We start from the raw sequence: 26,388 nt of genomic DNA, 5'->3' as shown, positions 1-26,388 counted from the left end.
GTCTTGGCACCTTTCCAGGGGAAGTAAATTAAATTGACAAAGGAGTGAACATGATTTTATGCTTTCTATAGATTGTAGACTAAAGTATTTCTTTTAAATAACATCCAGAGCTTGCCCAGAATTCTCTGGTATGAGAAATTTCAGAGCAGAAGGGGAATATAATTTTCAGTAAGAAATTGGAACTGATATTCATAAATCAACTTTGTAGAATAGACATTTTAATGTGTATTCTTTACACAAAATTATCTGCAAGGTTTCCTGAAAATTATCCTTATGGGATCGGAAACAGTTCCCCAAACATAAATAATTGCAGTCTGGTTGAGTCCTCTCCAAGAGGCTGTGCACATGAGTATGCACTTGGAAACAAAAATAAATTCCCTCCTTTGCTGGTTCAAGGGCTTAATTATTACTATAAATAATACATAAATTCCTTTCCTTCATTAAATGGAACAGGAAAATGGTGAGCAATGCTTTGTAAAATGTGAACACCAGTAATTGTCTGCTGTTCAAATTCACATAGTATTGGTTAGTTATCAAATCACCCAATCACAGAATAAAATTTGATCAAAACGAAAAAGATAAATTGGGCAGGAAGACTGAAGACCCAGTTTGGTCTAGTGGTTAAGACTTCAGGCTAAAAAGCAAGAGACCGTGTGTTCAAGTCTCATCTTAGCCATGAAAGGCAGCTGGGTGACTTTAAGCCAAGTCACACTCTCTCTCTCAGCCCAACCGACCTCACAGGCTTGTTGATGCAGAAAAAATAGAAGGAGGAAGATGCCTTGAACTACTGGTACAAATAATAAAGAGATACAAACAAACAAACAAATAAGTAAATAATAGTTTATGTTTATAGATACTGGAGTAAGAAACAGTTCAAAGATATACTATGCAGTTTGGGACTTCCAGTTTAAGTAGAATACAGTTACAAATGGAACAGTTAGATGAATAATAATCAAATTAATCATTTGATTAAACCTTATAGGCCAATCTAGAAAAATTATCCTAACCTGTGTTCGTAGCAAGAATAACGTGAGCTTTTTGCAAGGTTTCAGACATAGCCATTTCTTCTCGTTCCTTCAGTTCCTTTCTCAGTATCTTAATTTCATTAAAAAAATGTTTTCTCTCTCCTTTGTCTTGGGTCTTCCTTGTTTTCATCTGCATAAGAGACAATGATCTCAGCCCAGCACATATTTAGTAGTCAAGATAATTGTAAAATAGCAGCAGGATTTCTCTGATAAAATGCTATTAGAACATCACAAATGCTTTTTGGGTGGATCTTCTCCAATCTGACCCCATCAACTGTCTGGGGACAATGGGAGTTGTAGTTTAGTATGAACATGTGACCACTGAAGTGGTTGATAACAGTACTCATTAAATTCTTGATATTTTTAAATGTATACCTGCTTTTCTGCTTATACAAATATTCAAAGCAGCTTACAGTAATAAAAAAACACTACTGTATAATTAATTCCGTACATTAAAAATCAAAATGAAAACCAGTATCATTGAAAGCAATTAACAATCAAAAGTCAAAACTGAAAGAGGCGATTATTTGCCATTTCCCTAAATAAAGGAAGAACAGGAGCCAAATATTGGAGCAGTGCTTCACAATCTCAGCAGAGATTTAAAATGCATGGCCTTTCCTAGGCAACGTGATGGTGAGTTGAAGTCCACACATCTTAACGTTGCTGGAATTAAAAACATTCAGACAGCCCTCACTTAACAACCCACAATTAAGACTGGGGTCTTGGTGACTGAGCAAAGCAGACATTAAGGGAGAAACCCACCTGGGTCCTTCACTCAGTAATAGTGATCCCAGCACTCCTGTTGCGGTCATTAAATGATCTTACGGGCGAAGCAAATGGAGTCCCTCACAATGCCTGTGAAGGGTTTTTGGGCTGCATGCTTGCTTGGCTCAAGCAGGCACAAAGCTGCCCATTCTTCTTTCCCTGCCTTAGGGAAGCTTTCGGCGGACAGGAAGAGAGGGATTCTGGGGTCCATGTGTGATTGAATTTCAGTTGCCAAAGTTCAAGGAGGCATGGATTGGCAAGGAGTTCTTTCATCCAGCTTCCAGAGGTGAGATGGAGTGCTTTTGGTAGTCGGCAGTAGTTTTCAACCTTTCCTGCCGGCTTCCCTATCAACTCTCCAGGGAGGCTGGCGGGAAAGATGGCAAGTGGCCATCACATGAGGGGGTGCTTAGAAAATGATTGCCAAGCACCCAGATAGTGATCATATCACCATGGCAGGGATGTGATATTTTGCGGTAGTTGGAAACGCTTTACTTTTTCGGGGCCTTTGTAATTTTGGACTGGTCATTAAGCAAGGACTACCTGTACTGCAGCGGAAGAAACATTCTATAGGCCCATTCATGAAAACAGAACACTTGTGGCAGTGGGAGCTCCTTCAAAAGAGCCTCTTTTGCCATGTGGACAAGTTCATAGTGGTATCGACAGTCTCAAATAGTCAAAAGCATGATAATATAGGGGGATTCAAAATTTCATATCTTAAATTATGTCCAGTAGGCAACCAGCAACCAGTATAGATTTTTCCCCTACACAGTGATTAGATTAGATTAGATTTATTGCATTTCTAAACCGCTCCCTCTCCCCAAAGGGACTCGGGGCGGTGTACAATCGGAAGTTAAAAGCATATATAATTACATAGACATTGCATAACGTATATACAATTACATTTATATAGAGGAGGCATTAGGACTCATAAAACCAATTCATTAAAATCAATCCAATAATGGTAAGATTAGTCCAGTAATGGTAAAATATAATACAACATTAAAAACTACCCTATAATTTAAAATAACTGCCAGGAGCTACGTTCCCTCTAAGGTGCGCGGCTGCGCTAGCGCGCAGGTGGCAAGAAAACACCGCGCAGCAGTTTTCAACTGCCGCGCAGTGATTTCTATTGCCACAGGCTTTGGAAGCTGGGGAGGTCCTTTGCAGGCAGCTAGAACGGGCCGCCTGCAAAGGACTTCCCCAGACTTGCTTTGAGGAGCACGGGGCGACTGAGGCTAGTTGTGAAGCCCCAAAGCCCCCACCGCCACCGGAAGAACTGCTGCCACCACCTCCTCCTCCTCCTCTTAACAGGCAGCACTGCCGGATTTGCCGCCCGGCGCTGCGGCTGAGATGAAGCCGGCAAAGCCCCAGCCAGCATCTCCGCGCGTGGCAGCGGCGCCTCCCCTCTGCTCGGAGCAGCTGAGCTCAGTCAGCGCTGGGTTACCCCTGCCTGCCCCCTCCTCCTCCTCTCCCGTGCTGCGGGAGACAGTAGGAAGGCGGGGAGGGAGCAGGGGGGAAAAAAGCCTCATGGTTCTTCAAAAGCACGGAGGAGGAGGAGCGGGCACGGGTTACCCAGCGCTGAGCTCAGGAGCAAATCTGGTGGTGCTGTTGGAGGAGGAGGAGGTAGCAGCAGTTATTCTGCTGGCAACTCGTCGGCAACTTCAGCAGCAGCCCTGCCCACAATGAAGAAAGCAGAGATGGAGCAGATCCACGCAGATGACGTCGCTGCAACATGACTGGAGGAGGAATTCTAGGAGTTGAAGTCCACAAGTGTTAAAGCTGTCAGGTTTGAAGAGCTCTGCATTTTTTTTCTAGGGGTGGAAGGGTCTTGTAACTTGACAGCTTTAAGACTTCCATGCTTCAAATGCCAGAGTTCCTGAGCCAACAGGACTGGAGGAGAAATTCTGGGAGTTGAAGTCCACAAATCTTAAAGCTGTCAGGTTTGAAGACCCCTGGGGGTTTTTTTCCCTAAAGGGTTAGGGGTGCAAGGGTCTTGTAACTTGACAGCTTTAAGAGTTGCGTGCTTCAAATGCCAGAGTTTCTGAGCCAACATTTTGGTTGCTAAGCAGGAGCGTTGTTAAGTGATACTGATATTATATAACACTTTGAATTAAGCGGGTACCTTGAAGAAACATAACTTTGAGTTTCAAATCATACTGATTTCGTTGTTGTCTTAGGTGACATCTGTGAAAAAAATTCGGGTGCTCAGGCATGAAAATGTGCCGCTCAAACACTATACTTTTCTGCTCACATCGAAAAAAAATTAGAGGGAACATTGGCCAGGAGGATTAGAAGGTAATACTATAGTTGAGCCAGGCCGGCTAGTTGGAACAGGTGGGTCTTGAGTTTCGTACGGAAAGAGCGGAGGTCGGTGGTGGTCCTAATATCTGAGGGGAGGTCATTCCAGAGGGCTGGCCCCATCACAGAGAAGGCCCTACTCCTGGGCGCCGCCCGCTGGCATTGCTTAGTGGACGGCACCCGGAGGAGTCCCTCTCTGTGAGAGCGAGTGATCCTATACTTTGCACCAGGTTTTTTTCTGAACATTTTAAGGATGGGTCAAAGCAAAAAGGGGTGGAAGAAGAAAAAAAAAACACTTTTCAAAGGCAAGGTGTAAAGTGAAAGGGATAATTTTTAGAATACAAAGGAATTGTTATTTAAAGAGAAATCGCCAAAGTGATAGTCATTTGCTCTGCTTCCTTTTATTTTAAAGTGATCTTCTGGTTTCTTACAAAAGTGCACAAATGAAACTTGCAAGGTATCATCACTACCAGGAGAACTAAGGGAGGACTGGAGATCACTGTCCTTGTTCTCCAGTGAGAACTCTTAATAGTTTCTGTGCAGAAATTATAAATCCTTATATTCCTCTGAATAATTAATTTTGGCCCAATCAAGAAAATTAGTGAAAATGACTTTGGGGATCCTAGGAATGGTGAGTGTGATGCAAAGGCAGCTGACTTTCCATTTAGTGCGAGCCAATCAATCCTTAACCTATACCTTTCATCCTTCATCCTTACAATTTCTCTAGGGACGTAGTACAGCTAGAATATATTGCATGCCAAGACAGAAGTTTGCAGCTGAGCTATCCTTGGTGAAGAGATTACTCTCAAAATTCCCCAAACCTCATCTTTTATTAAAATCAATTTTCTAGCCCTGAAAAGGACAAAGCAAACAATAAAAATAACATTAAACTTTACAGAAAATCTCAAGTTGAACTGTATTAAAAAGTGCCACTGAAAACACTCATAGTGCTGAGCACAGCAGAATTTAAAAGATAACAAATAAGCAAGCCACTTAACATTTTCTCCTTTCAACCCTCACATAAATGCCTCTCTTTTCTGCCTGCTTCGCAGGTAGTCCTCGGCTTATGATTGTACATTTAACAACCATTTGAAGTCACGATGGTACTGAAAAAAGTGATTAACTGTTCCTCACACTTATGACAGTCGCAGTGTCCCCCTGATCATGTGATCAAAATTCCAACAAGCAAAGTCAATGGGAAAAGCTGAATTTGCTTAACAGCATAATTTGCTTAACAACCACAGTGATTGTCTCAAAGGTGCTTTTTCAAGAGGCAATTGGACTTTCTAGTTAAAAATTAAACAAACACAAAAAGTACTCAGGAGAGAAGGGAAGAGAAAAACTGAGTGAGGAATCTCAATTTGATCTTAACTGAGCTAAAAAAACTTGGGAAAAAGAAAATGGAAAGAAAAGACTGGATTCTAAAAAATCCTGAATATTCTACAGAATACAGATAGTCCTCAACTTACAACCACAATTGAGGCCAAAATTTTATGTTGCTAAGTGAAAAATTTGTTAAGTGAATTTGTCCCATTTTACGACTTTTCTTGCCACATTTGTTAAATAAATCACTGCAGTCGCTAAATTAGTAACGTGGCTGTTAAGTGAATCTGGGTTTCTCCACTGACTTTGCTTGTCCGGTTACAAAATGACTTCTGAACACTGCAACCGTCATAAATATGAGTCAGTTGTCAAGCACTGCAACGGTCATAAATATAAAAAATGTTGTAAGTCATGATTTCCAGTGCCGTTGTAGCTTTGGTCATTAAATGAACTGTTGTAAGTCGAGAGGACTACCTGTATAATGTTACGTCAGAGTCAGATACAAAGCTATAGATGTTTTCAATTTTAGCCATTCAACCCAACGTTGCTTAGATACCTGCTGAGTTTTAGTTCAATTTCAAGAAGACACATATTCAATCATTTCTGCATAGCACTGTACTCATTCCAAGAATACAATGTCACCAAGAACACTATAGATTTATAGTGTATAGATTTATATCCACAATTTATTCTACAGATTATTTCAAAGAACGGCTGTAAAAATATAATACAAAACCTACGAATGCTTGATCAATATCCTTCCTGATATCGGCTACAATCTGGGCATTATCTCCACGCAACAGGACAGCATCCAGTGAATGGTGCTGTACGGACTCCAGGAGACGAGCTGGGCGACCCAGACGCAGGATCCGCACCTTATGATCAGAGAGCCTTTCCACCAAGTTATCGACTGCAATGTTAGAGGGAGCACAACAGAGAACCTAGGAAGAAAAAAATATCTCTTTAAACTGTATTCATTTGCTTCACTGAAATAGCTACTGTCTTACACAGATTCATATCTATAGTTTACAGAAACGCTATAAGCATCAATGTCAAAAGGAAAAGAAAGGAGGTTGTTTTATAAGTGTCAGGTAAATAGATTATTCTCAAATAAATGCTGGATTAGGATATGACCTGGATTTTGAAGGTCTTTATTATATGCCAGACCTCTGAGCTAAATGGAACAGTACAAATTCAAAGGATTTGAAACCAGGATCAAGGACAAAAGTTATTTTGAGATATTAGTCCCAGCCAAATTAACTTCTAACCTGCCAAAGATATTTCAGCTTTGCCGTTTTCTTTTATATGCCTGTAATGGTACCCTTTTAATTCCAAAGGTTTATTTCTACATCTCACTGAACCTCAGAAGATCCAGGAGCTCCTCTGAGCAGAAACAGTTGTACTTCAGGCAAGAACGTATAGAGAGAGATTAGCAGGGAAAACAAACACAGGTAGCCTGGATGAATTAGTAAAAACTTCCAAGGTTTTTCCCTAGCTTCTAAGTGGAAATAAGAATATTATCCATCGCAAAGAACACTAAGTATAAGATAAACATGGTGATTCTTAAAAACTTGTATTCATGAAATAAAATGATTGTATCTTTCTGCTGAGATTTTGACTGGAGAATCAGGCCATTCTCTAGAATCTTCCAAGGTTTATATTATATTCAAATTTCCATACTCATGACCTAATGTTTTTCTAAATGTATTTATTCTGAGGACAAATGTATAGATTTTAAAATACCACTGCCACCCTCCCAAAATTATTTGTTTCTGTGTTAAGGTTTGATTTTATACTAATAGTATACTACATTCTATTATTTCTTTTCCTAGTAGTGTAATATCTTAGATATGGGAGAGGGAATTACTTTACTCAGGTTATTTACCCAGAGGTCCATTTTATTATGAACAATTAAAACTTTATTTAACAATAACATTTTGTGAACAGAGAGCATTGGGAATTGTAGTTTAACAGACACAAAACTCTTCCTCTGAGCATAATATTACCATACTGTAGTTTATTTTTCTATAAGGGCTACCAATTATTATTTGTTTTATACTTACAGTTCAATTCCTTTTCCTTTATTTTCACTCTTTGTAAAATTATTCCTTCCCTCTCCCCTCAGCCCAAAACCTTTTGGACACTTTGTTAAAAAAAATAGGCCAGTTAACTTTTTACTTAAATTATATTAGAGTATCAACTTACTGTTCTATTACATACCTCCCTTTTAAAGTGAAGCATCAAGCATCCTCATATTTTTATACAGTAACAAATACATCATTATTGCACATTGCATTCTTTCGAACATTCACATACAATTCTACACAAATTTACGTACCAACATTTCATCAGTTCCAGTTTCATCAGTTTCCCCCAAACATTAGAGCAATTTGTAATGGACAATACAATTATGTATTGACTACATCCAAATATGAGGCATCTGGCCAGCAATTCATGGCCCCAAAGCCCATTTCTGTCTCTCTTTGTCTCTCTCACACACACCTATTCTACAAATGTTATACATATGCCATTTCTTGAACATGCCTTCAGAAATCATGGGCACTCCATCATTGAGATTTTAAAGAAGACACTACACGGTCACTTATCTGAAATGGTATAGGTCAGGGGTATCAAATGCACAATGACACATTGTCGTCATGTGACATATTGCAACTTTTCCCCCTTCGCTAAAATGGGTGGGCGTGACCAGCACGTGACGCATCTGGCCCGTCGGCTGCGAGTTTGACAACCCTGGTATAGGTTCTCCTGCTTTAGCAGGGTGCTGGACTAGAAGACTTCCAAGGTTCCTTCCAGCTCTAATCTATTCTAAATTCTAATACTCTGAGAAAAGCATGATTACCATCTGTATGTATTGTGACCGTTTCCAATTCACCTGCCATACTGGATTTAAAACACTGAGAAGATGCTATAAGCATGAAAGAGGCTGCAGGTCTATTAAGAACTGTAGGCAATACCCCTCACTCAGCCAGCTACTTCCCACCTCCTGCTTTAACCAAAGCTGAAATGTGCATCATTGTGAATGGCAAGGTTCACCTTCCATTCTTGCCCAGAATAGAATGGCCTCAGAGACCTCTGTTTCTGGGCTAAATCACTCTGACCTGGAAATAGGCATCTCTTCAGAAAATGTATTCATTCACTCACTTTCAAGCCTTGCTCCACAGCTTGGAGTATTATCTCCACCACAGTTGTCGTCTTGCCAGTTCCAGGTGGTCCATGGATGATAGCAAGTTCCTTCTGTGCCAATGAAAAACAAACAGCCTCCTTCTGAGAAGCATCCAGGGATTCATTGTAGAACTTCAAAAGCTCTGTAAGTGACAGGAACATTTGTTCAGATCTCAGTCTCACCAAGAACATTTGCGAGAAAGCAAATACAACACAAATAAGAAGAGGCTGTTTTTGGACATTGACCAGATTCTCAGCAAAGGAAGCATCCTGATAATTACTAAGAGCAATTCCAAGCTCCCACTGAGGCCTGACATCTCTCAAGAAAATTTCTGTTTTACTGCAAATATTTTCAGTCTTTGAAAGAATAACAGAAGATTAATGAGCTTTAACAGCCCATTGCCTTTAACTGTTCCCCCATACAGAATACATTCCTACTAGGAAATTCCTTGAAAAAACACAGACACCTTTCTTTCCTAAAAGTACAAATGTTTTAAGCAATATGCTGAGCCAAAACCTTATTTATAGCTTTGAACGCTAATGTGTAATTAGATGAGCAGCAGAGTTTCATAGAACAACTGCTAACAATTCATTAGGCAGTGATGTGAGAAGAGCAAGGCGCACTACCTTGAAATGGCCAGCAGACAATGTGGCTGCTGGAAGGATGCAAGGAAAATACTCTTTGGTCAGTTGGAAAATGTATCCCCCCCCCCTCTCTCTGGGGGTGGGGTGGGTGGGGAGTCCTAGCTAGAACAATGAAGCTAACAAGGATGACTATCAATTGCTGCCATAACTCATGTTTTGAGTGCTGTGCAAACTTCAAAATAACTACATAAATGTCTACATCTTTATTTCTTAATTCAGGACCACCCTTTTTTCTTGATGATAGTTGCAGGGGAGGGAGTGGGACTGTCAATTAACATCCTGTGTAACATTTCATTTCTGCCTCTAGTATGCAGCCCCAACTGAAATGGGGAAAGGGAACTTTCAGAAGACCCTCACTTCTCGCTGCGACGTGAAGCCCCGCCCTCAGAATTAATTATGATTGATAACAAAAATTTTAATCCTCTTTTCCAAGTCACTGTTTACTATTTGTATCCCAATACCTTTTATTGAGCCAGTACATACGGTATATATATATATTGTTAAGTATATCCCTTGTCATTTCATTATTATAATTGTTATTTATTAATAGAAATTCATTCGCTAATTATATCAGGTTTCCTCTCTTCAAACCAACATGTGTGTGTACCTTATCATTATCAATTATTTAACACAGCACTCTAGAAATTACTAAATTACTAATCACTAATTACTAAAATTAACTAATTTTTATTATGAACTTTCATATATCAGCCTGTATCCTTCCAGTAATAATACAGTCTTATATCTTTTGTCATTTGTGGAATTGATCTTCTATTTATTTCCTTAATAAAATTTTTGTGGACTTCTCTCCGCAGCTTGTTGTTTGTAGCATCACTTAAGTAATCTTGATGCCCTCCATCTGCTATTTTAATCAGCTTATCTTTGGTTGTCAATCTTGCTTCTGAGAAGTTCTCTCTCCATCGTTTTTCCTCTTTTTTCTTCTTCCATACCTTGAAATCCGGGGTATAGTTCCTGTCGATCTATTTCCCTTTTCCATACTCCCCTTTTCCCACTTTCAACCACATTTACTCCACTGGTAAAGTAATCAGTTGTCTTGTCTTTATAATCATTTTCCCCTTCAATTTTTGGGACTCTGACCCCATCATTTTTTGCTGTTATAAACTCTATTTCTTTCCATCTTCTTCTCAATTCTCTCTGTTATTTCTAATAAATTTTGAATTCCAGCCAAGATGTTTTGCAAAGTTATTGTTTCTTTTGAATATTGTGCCATTTTGACAAGCTAGTAGATACTGCCACTCTGGCTTTCAAGGCTTCTTATATTAAATTAGCTTAAACACAAGTTCATTTATAATCTTCAGAAAAGAAGGTTCTGTTTCTTTTTCTCTCCCACTGCCAGTAAGACTCTCAAAGTGCACCTGTAAAAACAATTCGTGCCCTTGCTTCTTATCACTTTCTATAAACAAGTTGCCAAGCCTCGAGATACAAAGTCAGTGAGATCAAAAGGAAAAGGAAAAGTGCATAATGTTATTTCAAACTTAAAAGAAACAAAGTTCTCAAATAGAATTAATAGCAAGTAATAAAAGTCCTTGTTAAAATAAAGAAGATGACTTTAATCCATAGGTTAAAAAATAAAAATAAAAAAAATAGAAGAAGAAAAACTGATCCGTTCTCTTTTTAATAAAAGTTGCGAGCACTTCAATCCACAAAGTAAAATTAAATACACTATCCAAAGCAATCCAATATAGCTTAATTTTGCTGCTTATTTTCTTCTGCTTTCGGATTTAATTTAACTTAAAAAAAAATGGGGGGGGGCAGTCTTTTCCAAAACAAAGTTTCCTCATCAGATGGACACACTTTCTCTTTCCGCTTCCCTTCCGTTCCGGAGCAATTCCAACTTCATCAGCCTGGGGACTGGACTTTTTGTCGCCGGCTTGAAGAACTTCTCTTTGATCGATCAGGGACTTTACGGTGTCCCTGAGATCAGCAAGACATATTCTTCCTGTTCACCATCTCTATGGGACGGTTTAGGTCCGACTGGATCACCCAGCAGCAAAAGTATCGGCAGCGGTATTGTCGCAACATTGGCTTCTCCCCGCTATTATCATTATTATACTATTATTATTATTATTACTGTCCAACTCCTCCTCTTCATCCCACCAACTTTTCAATTGCAAAGATGAGGAAGCTTTTAGCTTGTTTGATGCCAGTATTGCAGGAAGAAGCAGAAGAACATTTATTCACCGAAATCCGGAGGAAATCAACTAAAATATAAACAGCAATTTTATATATAGGGGAGCAGTTGGTAAGTAGGAGTTGTTGTCATCTTTAGTTTGGCAAATGCTCTTGGAACAGGCATTTTTCATTTCAGACTGGCAAAAGACACTAAATGGGCAATTTAATTCCTCTCTAGCTATAGGAGCTGGTCCATCAAAAGGGGCAGTAATGATTTTGCATTCTGAACGGCAAGAAAAGAATTATCTCTCCAAATTTGCTACTGCTAAGGATTGGAATGGCTCTTCTGTAAGAAGTAGAGTGGTGCTAGCATTACAGTTTTACCATAAAACTGTTTCTCAGGCAGATTTTATTAAAATAATGCAAATATCAAGTTTGTTTAAAAACACAAAAAGCAAATTACAGATGTTCGTAAAATCATAGTAACAGCAAGTTTTGTAATGATTGGTAAAGTATATGTTAGAAAGTTATCATCATCCTATATTTCTAACTATTTTTTATAGATTATCCAAGACAGGGGTCCCTAACTCCCTGTCTATGGACCGGTACCGGTTTGAGGCTCGTTAGGAACTGGGCTGCACAAATGGCAGGCAAGCGCACAAAACTATCCCTTCCCCCACCACTGCTGCCGGTTGGCAGAATGGGAAAGGTTGAGGACTGCTGAGCCAAGCAACATTTTAAGCTTTTTGGCCATGTTTTATAATATTTTTATTGTTAAATACGTCACACGCACAATCAAAATTTATTTTAATGCCTAGAAATAAGAACGTTTAAGTAAATCCTCTTTCCACATATAAAACTAACCTTTAAAAATTGTTTTATAATATTTTTATTGTTAAAAATGTCACACGCACAATCAAAATTTCTTTTAATGCCTAAAAATAAGAACATTTAAGTAAATCCTCTTTCCACATATAAAACCAACCTTTAAAAATTGTTGTAAATACTTGAACACCTTAAACTTTCAATTATTTTAACATGAGCTGTAGGGACTTTTATTTTTTTTAAAAAACCATACTTTTAATGCATTTTCCATTTACCATACATGCTCTATTTCTTGCTGATGAATAAGGCAATATTGCAGCCCTTAGCAAAACAGTACAAATGAAAGATTCCAGCTCTTGTGACAGCATGAACGAGTTCGGGTTTATTAGTCATGACTAAGCTACACCTTCAAAAGCCAAAAGTCCTATACATCATGAATGCTAAAAAAGCTTTTATCTCCACTTGGCATTTTATACTGCATTCTAAGTTATGCACAAGATCAGATTCATTTATCAGCTGACAAATGCAGAATGAGGGAAAGCATGTCAGGCAAGCTGATAAGGTGTCTATTTGCCAAGGTGCATAAATAATCACTAGAGCAAATTATAATGCATTGGGTATTTTTCTGCAGAACAGATTCAAGAACAGGACAGTGCATCTATGGTGCACATGAGTGATATGAGATAGTTTTAGTTAAAAAGGCAGAAGCTTCTTTACCACATTAAGTTACCCCAAAGATTAATTCATAGAACAAATTCCGCATTCATTCACAGCAATGATTTTGCCCCAGTATTTAGACTTCTTATTTTTCACAATTCACTAAAGGTGTCAGGGGAAAAAAAACGCCTGATATCTGAGATCAATGGACCGTGGCTGATTCCCTTCCGCATATCTTTTGAGATATTGAGAAAAATAAAAGTCTTTAAAAGTATTCTAATTAATAAACAAACTTTAATACGAAAATAATAAAAGTAAATGAAACAGAAAATAACTAATGGTTGCATTTTGATAATGAAAGCTACGTTTGCCAAGTTGGCTGCCGAACAAAGAAGAGAAGAATTTTGGAATGTGTAACGCATGCGCAATAAATCACTTTCAGATAACATTTTGTTTTATGACCTGCGCAATAAAGCTTTCTTAGTTTAACTCTTGAATGTCAGTTTAGGCAGTTCAGGCCTAGCAAACTTTTTAACATCGTGACAAAAGGTATAAGCAATTTATAAACTGCCAATTTCTATGTTCTCTCAAGGAAAGACTGCAAGTGTTAGGGAAAACAGAAAAAGAGGCAGTAGTTACTGTCAACCTCAAAGTATATCATAATTTATGGCAAGTTGGTTTGGGCTTTTTCTGCGCCCCTTCTTTTGGATTTTATTATTTGAATGCTAGTAATTACTAGTGTTTAACGAAGTGGACCTGTTTTTTTTCTACGGGGCTGAAATTCAGTTATTCCTGAGTGACACCAAGTGCACCTGCACGCAGTTAGCAAAAAACAATAATGCTGAAGAAAGTAACATATGTACACATTTATTTGTGTATAAGCTTCAAGAAACTGTCTTCAGGCAGTTTCAAACAGCAACATTTGCTGTTCCTTTTATGACCCATCCCTTCTAGAAATGTAGGAACTGCTGTACAGGACCAAAGGGCTGCTCAGTCCAGCATCTCCTCCTACTACGGTGACCTAACGGCAAGGCTAAATCAGGACAGGAGTACAACACCATGCTCTTGTTTCTGTTTCCCAGTTAACACAATCAAAGCATCACATTTTAAACCTTTTAAACCTTTTTTTAACCTTTTCCTTAATACAGGGATGTCCAAACTTGGGAACTTTAAGACTTGTGGACTTCAACTCCCAGAATTCCCCAGCCACATTTTTAACCTTTTTCTTAATACAGGGATGTCCAAACTTGGGAACTTTAAGACTTGTGGACTTTAACTCCCAGAATTCCCCAGCCAGCCATGCTGGCTGGGGAATTCTGGGAGTTGAAGTCCACAAGTCTTAAAGTTCCCAAGTTTGGACACCCCTGCCTTAATACATCAGGAGATAGCAATTCCCCAAACCTAACTAGAACTATTTAAAACATAGAAGAAAAACCACTCAACCACTAAAAGTAGTCCAGGAGCACCAGCAAGTATTTGATTGCTTACACAAGCCTTTACCACAGATAAAAACTCACATAAGATTGATCTGATGTTCTAGTTGGTTGGAATTCAGTGTGATCAAATGATTATAGGAAATGATGAAGGGAAAAGGGGCATTCTGGATTCACCTGCTGCCCCTGATTCTTAAAGGCAGCACTCACTCACTTCTCCTCTGATAGTTGATCATGAGGATAGGTGGAATAAAAAGACATCTCTTTACAAAAGAGAATCTGACATGAATAGAGATGAGCAGCACAAAAATTATTAGAATTTGTCTGGCTTTACAGGGATGCCTAAGTCTGTTTTTGTTCTGCAGAAGCAACACATTTTGGGGAAAGTGACAATACCACTGTTATGGCTGTGCTGCTCATAGAAAAATGCTGACCTCTGGTGGTTACCAACTGCCTTTGTATATTATTCCCAAATTCTAGGTTTCTCTATGGTGAGCTTTTTGGGTACTTATTTTTAAATGTAGATGAGTTTCTAAAACTATTCTCTCTTCTATTCAGAATAGAATAACCCATTTTATTATATGTTTTTTTCTGACATATCGATTGGCCTTTATTTCTATTGGTTGGCGTGTGCGTGTGTGTGTGTGTGTGTACACAACTATGATTTTTTCCTTATAGACAGGCTTGCACATTTATTTATTTACAACGACTTATCTAGCCATCTATAATTTTTAAGGTCGTTTTAAGTTGTTTCACTCAAGTTAAGGGGGGGGAAAAATCTCTCTACAGATTTCAGTATAAGTATATTACCATGCTTGCTAACAGTAAGAATTGTGTCTACTGGCATAACTGGGTTCTTGATAAATGGAAACAAAAAAATAAAGAGTCCGTTCATGAAATGTTGAACGTCATCTGCACAGGATCTATAAAGACAAATGGACAGTACGTGGCATGGGTACTGGATGCACATAATCTGGAGTTTGGATTATGAGTATGAGAGAGGTGATAATAAGCAAAATTAGAAAATGTGGTTTGATTTTATACCACAGGGGGAGGGGCATACACGAGCAGATCAGATTTTTGTTCTTCAGAAGTAATTGAGAGATATACAAATGTTTAAAAGCAAGTTTAGACACTTGATTTAAAGAAAGTAGATTATAAATAAATTCAAATTATGGAATACGTTTTGTGAATATGGGATTGAAGATTTGTTGGATGCAATAAAAGCAGTGTACTGTATATATTGAGACTAAGGCATAGCTGAAAATAAATGAAATGTTTCAGGAACAATACAACACTAAACAGGAGCAAAGCCTGAGGTAATTGTGTTCAACTAGGAAAATGCAGGAAACAGTTACAAGTTACACCTAAATGGTGAAAAACAAAACAAATGGACAAATTTCTGTTCCTTGCTAGAATGTTTACTAAAAGTGGAAAACTAGAGGGAGAATTGTCAAGATATGCATTATCCCACACTGTCTAAGCCTCAACAATCACCCTGCGTTCATGTGTTATGCCTTAGTAGGATGTCAGAATCTGGTCAACAACTATCGTTTTGATAAATGAATGGACATTTGTACTTGTGCTGTAAAGATCTATAAAGACAATACAGACAAAATACTTGCCCAGATATAAATGCTTACCCTATATGAAATATTTATATTTGCTTAATATGTATATGCCAGGTCAGTACAAAATGGCACTGAACAAAGAAAATGAGGTTCATTTGTATTTTTTCTTCAAAAGGCATCACAGAGGGCAAGAGAGGAAGGCTTTTTAGGGACACCAGTTGTGGGTTAAATCATGCATACTGAATAACTTTATTTCCATAGATTTTTCACCATTCATTAAAGAAAAAAAGCAGAAAGAGTTCTTACTTGTATCACTGGCATCACTAGGTTCAGAAGAACACAGCAGCACATCAATAAGATCAGATGCTGGGCCAGGCCCATAGTGATTAAGTGTATTTAAAGCCCTTCCAAAGAGAAGAAAATAAAAGGATATTTTTATTTATTTTATTGCATCTTAAAGACAACTCCTTCTGAGCTTAGGAAATACCACCAAACAATAATATCTTAAATGATTACAAATGTTATGTGATCAGCTTGAAATGACCTATCGTAGTCTCAGAACCATACTAAAACTTCCCAGGAGCTTAGTATTATTAGTCTTGTAAAGTTAAATTAGCTTCTCTTTCACCGACTCCTTCATTCAGGGCTAGAAAAACTTCCAACCACATGCCAACTTAACCCAACAGGCACATGCCATCTGGAGCCTACTTGCTTCATCGTTTTCACAAGTGAAAGGCTCAGATTATGAGCATATGTTGCCAACATATGCACTACAAAGTGTATGACAAAAATGCAGTAGGCAATACACCAGTGAACAAAAAATAGAGAAATATTTATGCATCTTTTGAGTTCCAGGACCTAGGAAGATGAAGCTATTATCCAAAATCTTGGTACAATGGAGCAAATGGACAGGTATCTCCCAGCTATACCTCGCATAACTATTTTCCTTACTCTTTTCAAGCATTTTATTTACTTCTTTTCAACATTCTGGTTATTAAATAATTTGATATTCTTTGTTTAAGACATAAAAGTTCCATAATCATTCTTTACCTTTTGAGTCTGTTGTATGTAACATCATTGGCAAGTTTCAACAGACGGTACAAATTCTCCTGATCTAAACTCACAAGGTTACTTTGAGGCTCATCAACTGCAATAGTTATTGAATTGGAGGCCATCCGGGTGACAATTCCTGTGCAGATCTGATTATTTTGTCCAGCTGCTTCATAAAGTCCCACAATGTCACCTGCAACAGATAAATGACGACAAAGAATAAAATCAGAAGATAGAAAAGGTATGTCACAAAAAAGCAAAGGAATTACAAAGAAACCACAAATATATGAAGCACATCATTCCTCCAGCAACGAACAAGAATAAATCAACAGTAAAGACAAAGAGAGATGAAGCATGATGCCTGAATAGTCCGAATCATCTTGTCAGAAAGGTTAGCCGCCTTCAAAGCCGCCTGCTCAGCCTCCATGCGGTTAGGCGGAGCCAGTGGAGGTCGGGATGATGAATGGAGCCTTGATGGAGAAGGGACTTGATCATAGGTAGCTGCCATGAGGGACCCACTGAGAGATTGACTAGGTCCGCATACCAGGGTCGGCGCGGCCAATGAGGGGCGATTAGGATTATCTCCGCCTCCTCCTCTAGCATCTTGCGGATCACCCTCTGTATCAGGGGGAAGGGAGGGAATGCGTACAGGAGACCGCGAGGCCACCTGCACCATAGAGCGTCCGTCCCTTCCGCGCCTGGTGTTGTGTAGTGAGAAAGGTATCTGGGCAGTTGATTGTTGACTCCCGTTGCGAAGAGATCTAGAATTGGAGTCCCGTACCTTGTGGACAAATATGCGGCAGTCAAGGCTCCATTCCGCTGGGTCGATTGTCGTGTGGCTCAAAGACACTGATCATAGCAGCACAAGAACAAGTACTAAATGCCAGATCCACAGAAGCAGGGATCTACCACACTAAAAAGGACCAGTGCTAGCAGGCTATTTAAAGAGGCCTCACAGATAGTCCAACACAAAGTGGCAGGGTGTAAGATGTAGGCAGGAATGGCATAACCAAGTAGCTTGCATTGTGTATAGTAACATCTGTACAGAATATGGGATAGATCCTCATAAACCTAAATGGGAGATCCCACAACCTTTTGTGTGAACAGAATAAGAAAGCTTAAGATCCTAGGGGATTCCTAGATCCAGATCCAGATGGACAGGCACTCTCAATCGTTGCAACTTGAAGATGGGCTTTTGGAAGCTGAAGGCCACCCATCTTCAAGTTGCCAAGGTCGAGAAACACTGATCTAAATTATATGAAAAATAAATTAATATTAGCAAGAAAATACTTGTGAGTGACCAAGAAAGTTTCCTTGAATGTGGAAGTTTAAGAATTCTAATCAAAATAACTAGAATTAGTAAATATTTCAAATATTTAAATACATCTGTAATAATGCTATACGAAATATATATAGACATTAACAATGATTATTTTACAAAAATATTTTCTGGGAGTACAAATAAATCAAGCACAAGATGGCAAATTAAATGAAATCAATTTGAATTTTATAGTAAAAAATACAAAAGGTTTAGTTTTATAAGGGAAAATGGGACAACTAAATATTAACACTTGCCTCGATATACACTAATCTAGGACAAATACATTTCCTTCAGAAAGTAACTCAACATTTAAAAGATTTGGTATAAAGAACTTGATTATTAGGAAGAAATTATAACTGCAGGTTTTTAGGGAAAATGGATACACAAAAATGTAAAGACAAAATTCATTGCATAAAAGGCTTCCAAAAATTGTGCAGGCTAAAAAATTACTTAATACATAGGAATTATAAATCCCCAATCAAATAAATTTAGATATTACTGAAACAGATGATCTTAATCAAAAATTAATTAGTTATTGGCTTCTAAATTCTAAGTCATATTCAACAAGCTGAAATGTAGCAATGCAGCTGAAATTGTAGGTTAGACTGGTGATCCTAAAGTTGAAATCAGATAACACAGCTTACTGTTGGCATTTCAATTTTGTCTCAACCCTTAATCAAGCAACAACCTCAGGTACTAAAACATTATTTATAGAAAGTTATACAAATCAAACACCTATTGCAAAAAATGTATTTAACTTTAACCCATTTATCTGGGGGCAAATCAAGGCAGCACTCATCTCTATTGCTTCTATCTCCTATTTTCCACATAACAATAGTGTGAGGTTGGTCAGGCTGAGAGAAAGTAATTGGCCCAAAGTCATCCAGCTGATTTTCATGCCTAAGGGAGAGGTAGTTTAATGTATAATATTAAAAGTTTATATGTTGCAGAAATAGCACAGTGAATCATCATTTGACAGAATCCAGAGAGAGTATGAAGTATGTGTTTTATAAAGGATATTAAAGTCTTCTGTCAATTCACATGTGGAAATTGTAATAATGTGTAAGATTACAACATTTTGATGCTAAACTGTGCAGTGCCAATCAAAATGCAATCTTATTAAGATAAGATTTTAAAATGACTGAATTGTACAGAAAAATGGGCAAGTATCATACTCTAAATTTGCCTGGCCATCCTTTTGCTACCTTTCATAATGTTCCAATGTACTCAAAAATAACATAGCAGATAAGATTTTTCACAGCCCTCATGCAGACGGTAGTCTGTACTGATGAGACTGAAAGTAGGCCAGGTCCGATGGATTCATCAATTATGCATCAAGAGAATCCAGGCTTTCTTAAGAAAATAAAGCCCCTTCTAGTTGGTTACTGAAATAAACTATATGTAAAACAATAATAATTTATTAAACATCACAAGACACACAAAGGAGGCAAAACTCTCAGTCATACCAAGTGATATTGCTACCCATGAGAGTAAAATCCACTAAAAGTAACTTATATTCCTTTTAACTCTTTCCAAGGTTTCTCACTTTAATTCCCAGTGGACACTAAAATTCCTGCACAGAGCTCAGATGTGCTCTAATGCAATGGCAAAATCCACAGGCTCCAGAACACATTTTGCCATTGGGAGCTCTTTATCCATGGTCAAAACTTGAATACACAAGAGAACTCTTTGGCTAAACAAAGCTTAAAAGATGATGCAATCCCCCTTTTTTTAATTCAAAAAAGTAAAAGCAAAAGGAGCATTGAAAGCCCCAGCATTGAAATCCACAGCTTTAGGGGGCTGTTCAGAATCAGTTACTTTAGGCTGTCGGACTAGCATCATCCAGAAAAACAAAAAGCTTTCCAGAAAACCCTGGAATGATGCTTGAAGCCTTTCTTGGCAGATACTATAAATATTCTGAAACACTGATACAGACATTATACCTCTATGTAAATATAAGAAATGTAAGACACATACACATTCTTATGTGCCATTCCCATTTAGGTTAAAAAAACACAACTGTATCCACTCTGTTTACCAGTGAGAATACATTCTGTTCTGGAAAGTAATTGAGCTGTCAATGGAACTGATTAGCTCAATTGTTTAAATATAAGCTGTGGGGCATCTTTCATCATAACAATTTTAATGTAAGCTGTCATGATTCAATGAATCTATTCTCCTTTAAGCCATAAGAAATGCCCTGTGTAAGTCCACACAACATTACCCTCCACAAGTATATGATTTATTCACAACAAGAAAAATGCAATTGTGCATTATTGAACCCAAGGTTGGAGTTTCGCCCCCTAGCAACTCTGAATCTAACAGAGTATGTTTCCTTAGCACCTAGTTTTAGTTTAGAAAACTTGCCCCTCAGAAACAGCCTGTCTTGAACTGATGTGCTTTTCAAAATCTCTGAAGCTCTTTTCAAAGTACATCTTTGTCTAATTCTGCACACACCCTATTTCTAAACAGCATTTTAAAAAGACAAAAATTATCTTCCTGATTACTTCTATCATACACAGTACAGAATGTATCAATGCTGAAGCATACAATTCAAGCATACAATTAATTATACAATTAGTCCAACTATCTGTGGCAAGTGAAAAGAATGCCAGGAGGATCTTGAATCTCCCTTTTAAGCAAAAAAGAACAAAAACCCTTGAGATTCAATACTGATCCAAATTGAAAAATATGCCTAGAACCCATTGTTTTACCGAACTGGCCAGTAGGCAGCTCAAGGGTATGTGTGTCCATGTGTGTGCCCATTAATGCAGTATTGTGCACATACTAAATAGCATTCTAACTGCAGCATAATGGAAAGATGTTTAATAAAGCTCTTCGAGAATGGAACTTTTTAGGCTACAGTCAAATGATTCATAAACTGTAATAAACCTTATAATGTTTGGTTTTTGGCTTCTGAACTCAGCCACTGTGGTTGGTAAACCATGATTTATGGCTTAACATTTTATTAAAATTATGTTTGATCTATGCAATTAATACAAATCATGCCTTAACATGATGTGAGACCAGCCAAGCAGGAAGGAAGATAAAGGCTCTTTTTTTTAAAAAAAACAAATCAAAGAAGGAGTATGATTCAAATATTTACTCAGAAGTTAATCTTACTGAATTTATAAGCCTTTTTGTTAAGTGAGTGGATGCAGAACTATGACAAAATTACTTTACAAATATGTGAAAACCAGATTCTAGGCATGAGCCTCTACTAATATTGTACATTGTCTCCTTATGAAATAGTGAGTTACTAACATGAACTGTAATAAACCTTATAATGTTTGATTTTTGGCTTGTGAACTCAGTCACTGTGGGCCATAAAAAATAAAAACCTGGGTAAGGTCCATAGCACATTTATTTTCTGAGTATATTTCAGATTAAATGAAATCAGAAATTTTACTACTGTTGACTTCCGGTTCCGGCGGCTGACGGCGACGGGCAGGTCCTTTGCCCGCTCCGGCTCCCCGGTGGGCTTCCCTGCTTCTTGGGGGGCACAGGACGCCCCGGAGAGGCGTCCTGCCGAAGGAGCGGCTTCGTGGGGGACCCTGGCATCGGCGGCGGCTGGTGGGGGCTCCTCCGCTTCGCTCCAGGCATCGGGGAGCAGTCTCGGAGGGCGCACGCGCGTCTTCGCAACAGGCTGATCGGACGATGTAAAAATAGAAGGAAGCAGCGGCGGTGTGGTGAGGCGCTTTCCCCCTTCATTCCCTTTTGTTTGACTTGATGGACCTTTCAGCAATTTAAAACGTTAAACTTTCGGATTTCCTTGGAGGCGCGGCTGGAGGGAGGGGGATTTCCCCCCCCCTTGGACAAGCGGCTTTGAAAAATTTTGCTCTCACCCCCAGGGGAAGGAGGAAGGGGGAGAGCCAACCAATGATGCCTCACCCCTGTAAAAGTGACTTTTCATTAGATTTAGCTCCATAACTTACTGATGACCTGAGAACTTTTTAAACTTTTAAAACTTTATTATTATGCCTCTGAGCCCAAAGCTGGCAGGGCAAGATGGCACACTTCCGTTGTCTTCATGAACTGTGAAACCTGACTCCACCTTTAAAATTCAGGCTTCCGGTCTTTGTCTCCGTGTCACCCAGAAGAATCTCTTGTGGATTGTTATTTTTTGAACTCTCTGGGGGGGAAATTCCTCTCTATTGCCAGTCTGACTAAAGAAACTCTCTTCTGCTTGGATCTTCTGCCTCCTGGACTCATCTGTCTGCTCTACTTCTCCAGCTGTCCATTCTCCATACTGACTGATCTCTCTACTTTATAAACTATGTCTCCTAAAAGACCACCCCCTGGAAAACCTGGCTTTGCTACTTCTGCCCCGACATCTGCAACATCCAGTCCTGCCACACAATCAAAGATCACAGAACTGATGCAACCTAAGAGTACAGAGATGGATTTGCAACAAATGCTACAGCAACTTATACAGGGCTAGGAAGAAATTAAGAAACAATTAAAGGAAATGAAGGAAGAAATCAAAGAGAACCAAGTTCAAATTTACAAGAACTCACAGAGACTGGACCTTGTGGAGGGTGGGGTGGCGGAGGTGAGGGGGGGGGTAGAAGCAGTGCAGAAGGGAAATAAAGAACTTGATACCCAGCAAATGAAAACAGAATTTGAGAGAATGTCCTTTTATCTTAGATTTCAAAATGTCATAGAAGCAGATGGGGAAAATATAAGGGACATTATGACTAACATCTTGGCTGAATACATACACAAAGAGAAACAACAGATGGAATGGGAGATAGATCTGGCTTACAGAGTGAATTCAGCTTATGCTAGAACACACAACATACCCAGGGAGGTCCATATTAAATTCCTTAGAAAAAGCACAAGAGATGAAATTCTGGGTGTGCAAAGGGGGCAGGCACTAACATACCACGACAGGGAGATAACCATCCTGAAGCAGATCCCCAAGAAAATTAGGGAAAAAAGGAAAAGTTATTCGCAATTGGCGAATAAATTATACCAGAAGGGTGTGTGGTTTAGATGGTTGATGCCTGAACGTATGCTGATATTCTGGGAGGAGACAAGAATTAGAATTAACACACCCATAGAGGCACAGACCTTTATGGAAAAAAAAAAAAACCTAGAAAAAACAGAAGATCCTACTACGGATATGCAGGACACGGGAGGGGCCGGAGCTCTGCCAGCGGGGGGAGAAGGGGCAATACCAAGAAAGCTCAGATCACAAAAATAAACAAGAAAATTTCATATTATAAAATGACCGAAAGTAGTAATGGAATTATATGTTGAACATATACTACAATGTGTAAACTGATGGAAAATATTAATAGAACTAACATGCTGATTATATATGTTTATGTATCAATGTTTTATACCTAGATGTATTCTATGAGTTTGGAGGGGGGGGGCGCCTACCACACTTTGCAACTGCCAAAATTTGTATACCTTTCCATTTACCTTTTCCCCTATAAATGTTTAAAAAACCAATAAAATTCTTTTTTTAAAAAAAAATTTTTTACTACTGTTGTCGGCTATCTTGAGAGAATCTCCAAGATGCTCTTTCACTGTACTCACAAAAGTCATCATGACAAAAGGCAACAACTTGACAAGTTCAATTTGAAATGATCAGGTTTGTTTGCACTCCAGAATAGACCAAGTTAGGAAGCAAACATAGCAAGGACTCTATTGTTGTAGGGTAAAATAGCAGAATCTTGAAAGCCAGCCAGAAGTGGCATTCTTCCTCTTTTCTACTATACAGAGTCAAGGCATGGTTATTTTGAGTTTCTTTCTCCTGTTCCCTCATTTCCCAGAAATGTGTTTTCATTTACTTTATCTTTTGTAACAGTAAGGATTTATTAAACTTCTTTACCATTCAATTTGCAACAGCTCTGGGTGGTTTACAACAATCAAAAAAAGATTACAATCAAGCTAAAAGATGGCAAATGCAATAAAGCTTCTCTCCCCCTAATTGTAATTATGTAAATGTAGTTATTTTCAGGGAAAAATATTGCTTATTCTTCTACTGTAAATTGTCAAAACTGACTTGGATACTGAGAAGCCCTTATCTCTGTCCATATTATATTTGTGATAATAAACTGTTTTTCTTGGGCAATTATATTTTTAAAAGAATGCAAAATTTATGCTGCTAATAACTCCATGCGTTAATAAAAAAAGAAGCGTAGTTTTCTCATTGTTTGGTGTAGCAGCAGTAATTCAAAGACTCTGAAATCATCACAGATTCAGAAAGAACCCATCACATCATGAAGGTATATCCTTTCAATATTTAAAGCTACACCTATCCTTTTATAATAAACTTTCTTTCAAAATTAACACTTTTACTTACCAGGCCCAAAACTATTGGAAGGTAACTCTGTGTCTAAGCCACGTTTTTGTGGCTGTAAAGTTACAAGCAGATGGCCATATAACCCAGTTTTTTGACAATGCAGTTCGAGTTTCAGTAAGCAAACTCCTCTACGCTGCAGCTCTTTCAGGGAGATTCCTTCTTGCCATGCTCTGAAAAAGATCATGCAAAGAGAAAAACCAAATCATTGTTAACTAGATACCACCTGAGAAGCTAAATCATATTGTGGCCCTCTTTGTTTCCATCCAGAGAGAACATTGGCGGACAACAAAAAACATCTCCCATATAGATAATAATGTTATTTCATTTATTTAAAAGATGTGTATAGTCACTCATCGTAAACAATTCTGGGTGACTCACAACATTGTAACAAGTTTCTCAAACCCCCAAATATGTTGAACTAGAACATTCATAATTTTCATTTGAAGGACATCAAGTTAGATAAAACTATTTTAAAAAATCAGAGTTAGTAACAAGATTCACACATCATACTAAGCAATTACATTTAATCTTGGCTTAGCACAATACATAAAGCCGGCCACAACATCTGATAATTATCTTATAATGTATTGTGTAAACTTAACTTTGAATTGCAGATAAATTTCCTAACCTATAAGTGAAGAAACCTTGCAATATCTCACAATATTCATATTTGTGTATTTTTGATGGCCCATTTAGCATTTCGCAATTTCAAGACTGCTTGTTTTCTTGTGCCATAATATTTTGCATACACTAGGCTTTGAATGAATCATGGAGCAAATCAAACCACCTTCTAACTCTTATGTCTATGTTTAGCAGGGATACAGAAGATTTTGGGGTGGGGAAAACCACATATGTTTTGAATGGCATGCCTGCAGCTACCCTCCTGAAAATAATAGATGTGGATAGGATTTTTTTTTCTCATTTCCTCCTAAAGTAAAGTAACATAGTTCAGGATTGCTCTCTAGCCATAAATTTAATTTCCCTTTCTGTCAAATTATGAGCTATAATTTGGTAATACATGGAGGTCTCCAGAGATTCCACTCCAGGCTTGTGGACAATGAATGGCTGAAGGACCTGGCATTGTGCATTCCCACTGCCCATCTAAACAGCCTGTAAAAAAGAGTTGCCACTTTGTCACATATTCCTCTACTCCTATTTTTGTTTTTCAGCTGAATATTTCACCCAAGGAACATATTACATAGTTGTTAATATGAGCAAATGAGTAATAGTTCAAAAAAGCTCAGTTAAGGAACAGATAATTTTTACTTCAACAGTTTTAATGTATGTTTAATTTGGCTATAATAAAACATGTGGTTATTGCATTTCTCCAGAAATCAATTGCTAGACACTCCTGCATTCTTAAATCTTATTGTCTGATAATACAATGACAATTGCTCAAAGTCACCTCCTCTATCCAATGATATCTTAATATTTCATTTACTTATTTAAGTTATATTCTATCACAAACTATTGATTCTTGTTAACATATTGTACAAACCGCAGTAATTTATTCATAGTTAAACATACTACAGCTTTTTACAATATATGGATCAAGTATACTGCTACAACTAGAAAAAATACTCCGTTCCTAGCTATAAGCTTTGGGATATTACTATATTGAGGATGGGAAGAAATCTTAAACATATCTCAGAGCTATTTGCTTTCTAAAGGTTCACTTCAGGGCCTACGCTAAGCAACAAACTAAGTTTTGTCACACTTGATTATTGCAATCCCTTAAAGATCACTTGGGTCAATTTAAACAGGATTTTGTCCAGGTGTGATGATTGCTTTGATCATTTTGGTGGATTTTTTATGCTGGAAGGTAGATGGGGGGAGGATATAA

At 38.1% G+C, this 26,388-nt stretch overlaps 1 protein-coding gene across 1 annotated transcript in view; it reads right to left on the bottom strand.

Moving 5' to 3' along the window:
• IGHMBP2 (immunoglobulin mu DNA binding protein 2) overlaps positions 1–26,388 on the bottom strand; it is a 79,624-nt gene that overhangs the window by 51,607 nt on the left and 1,629 nt on the right. The window contains exons 2-7 of the mRNA XM_081938847.1: positions 24,546–24,715; positions 16,909–17,101; positions 16,165–16,262; positions 8,574–8,737; positions 6,152–6,352; positions 1,008–1,155 (exon numbers count right to left, since the gene is read on the bottom strand). Coding sequence (XP_081794973.1) covers positions 1,008–1,155; positions 6,152–6,352; positions 8,574–8,737; positions 16,165–16,262; positions 16,909–17,101; positions 24,546–24,715 — 974 coding nt within the window. The remainder of the gene's footprint in view (positions 1–1,007; positions 1,156–6,151; positions 6,353–8,573; positions 8,738–16,164; positions 16,263–16,908; positions 17,102–24,545; positions 24,716–26,388) is intronic.

Source organism: Natrix helvetica, assembly GCF_964273705.1.
Source record: "Natrix helvetica genome assembly, chromosome: 1".
NCBI lineage: Eukaryota > Metazoa > Chordata > Lepidosauria > Squamata > Natricidae > Natrix > Natrix helvetica.
Note: the sequence above shows the minus strand (reverse complement) of the source record. Positions and strands in the feature narration are given on the sequence as shown.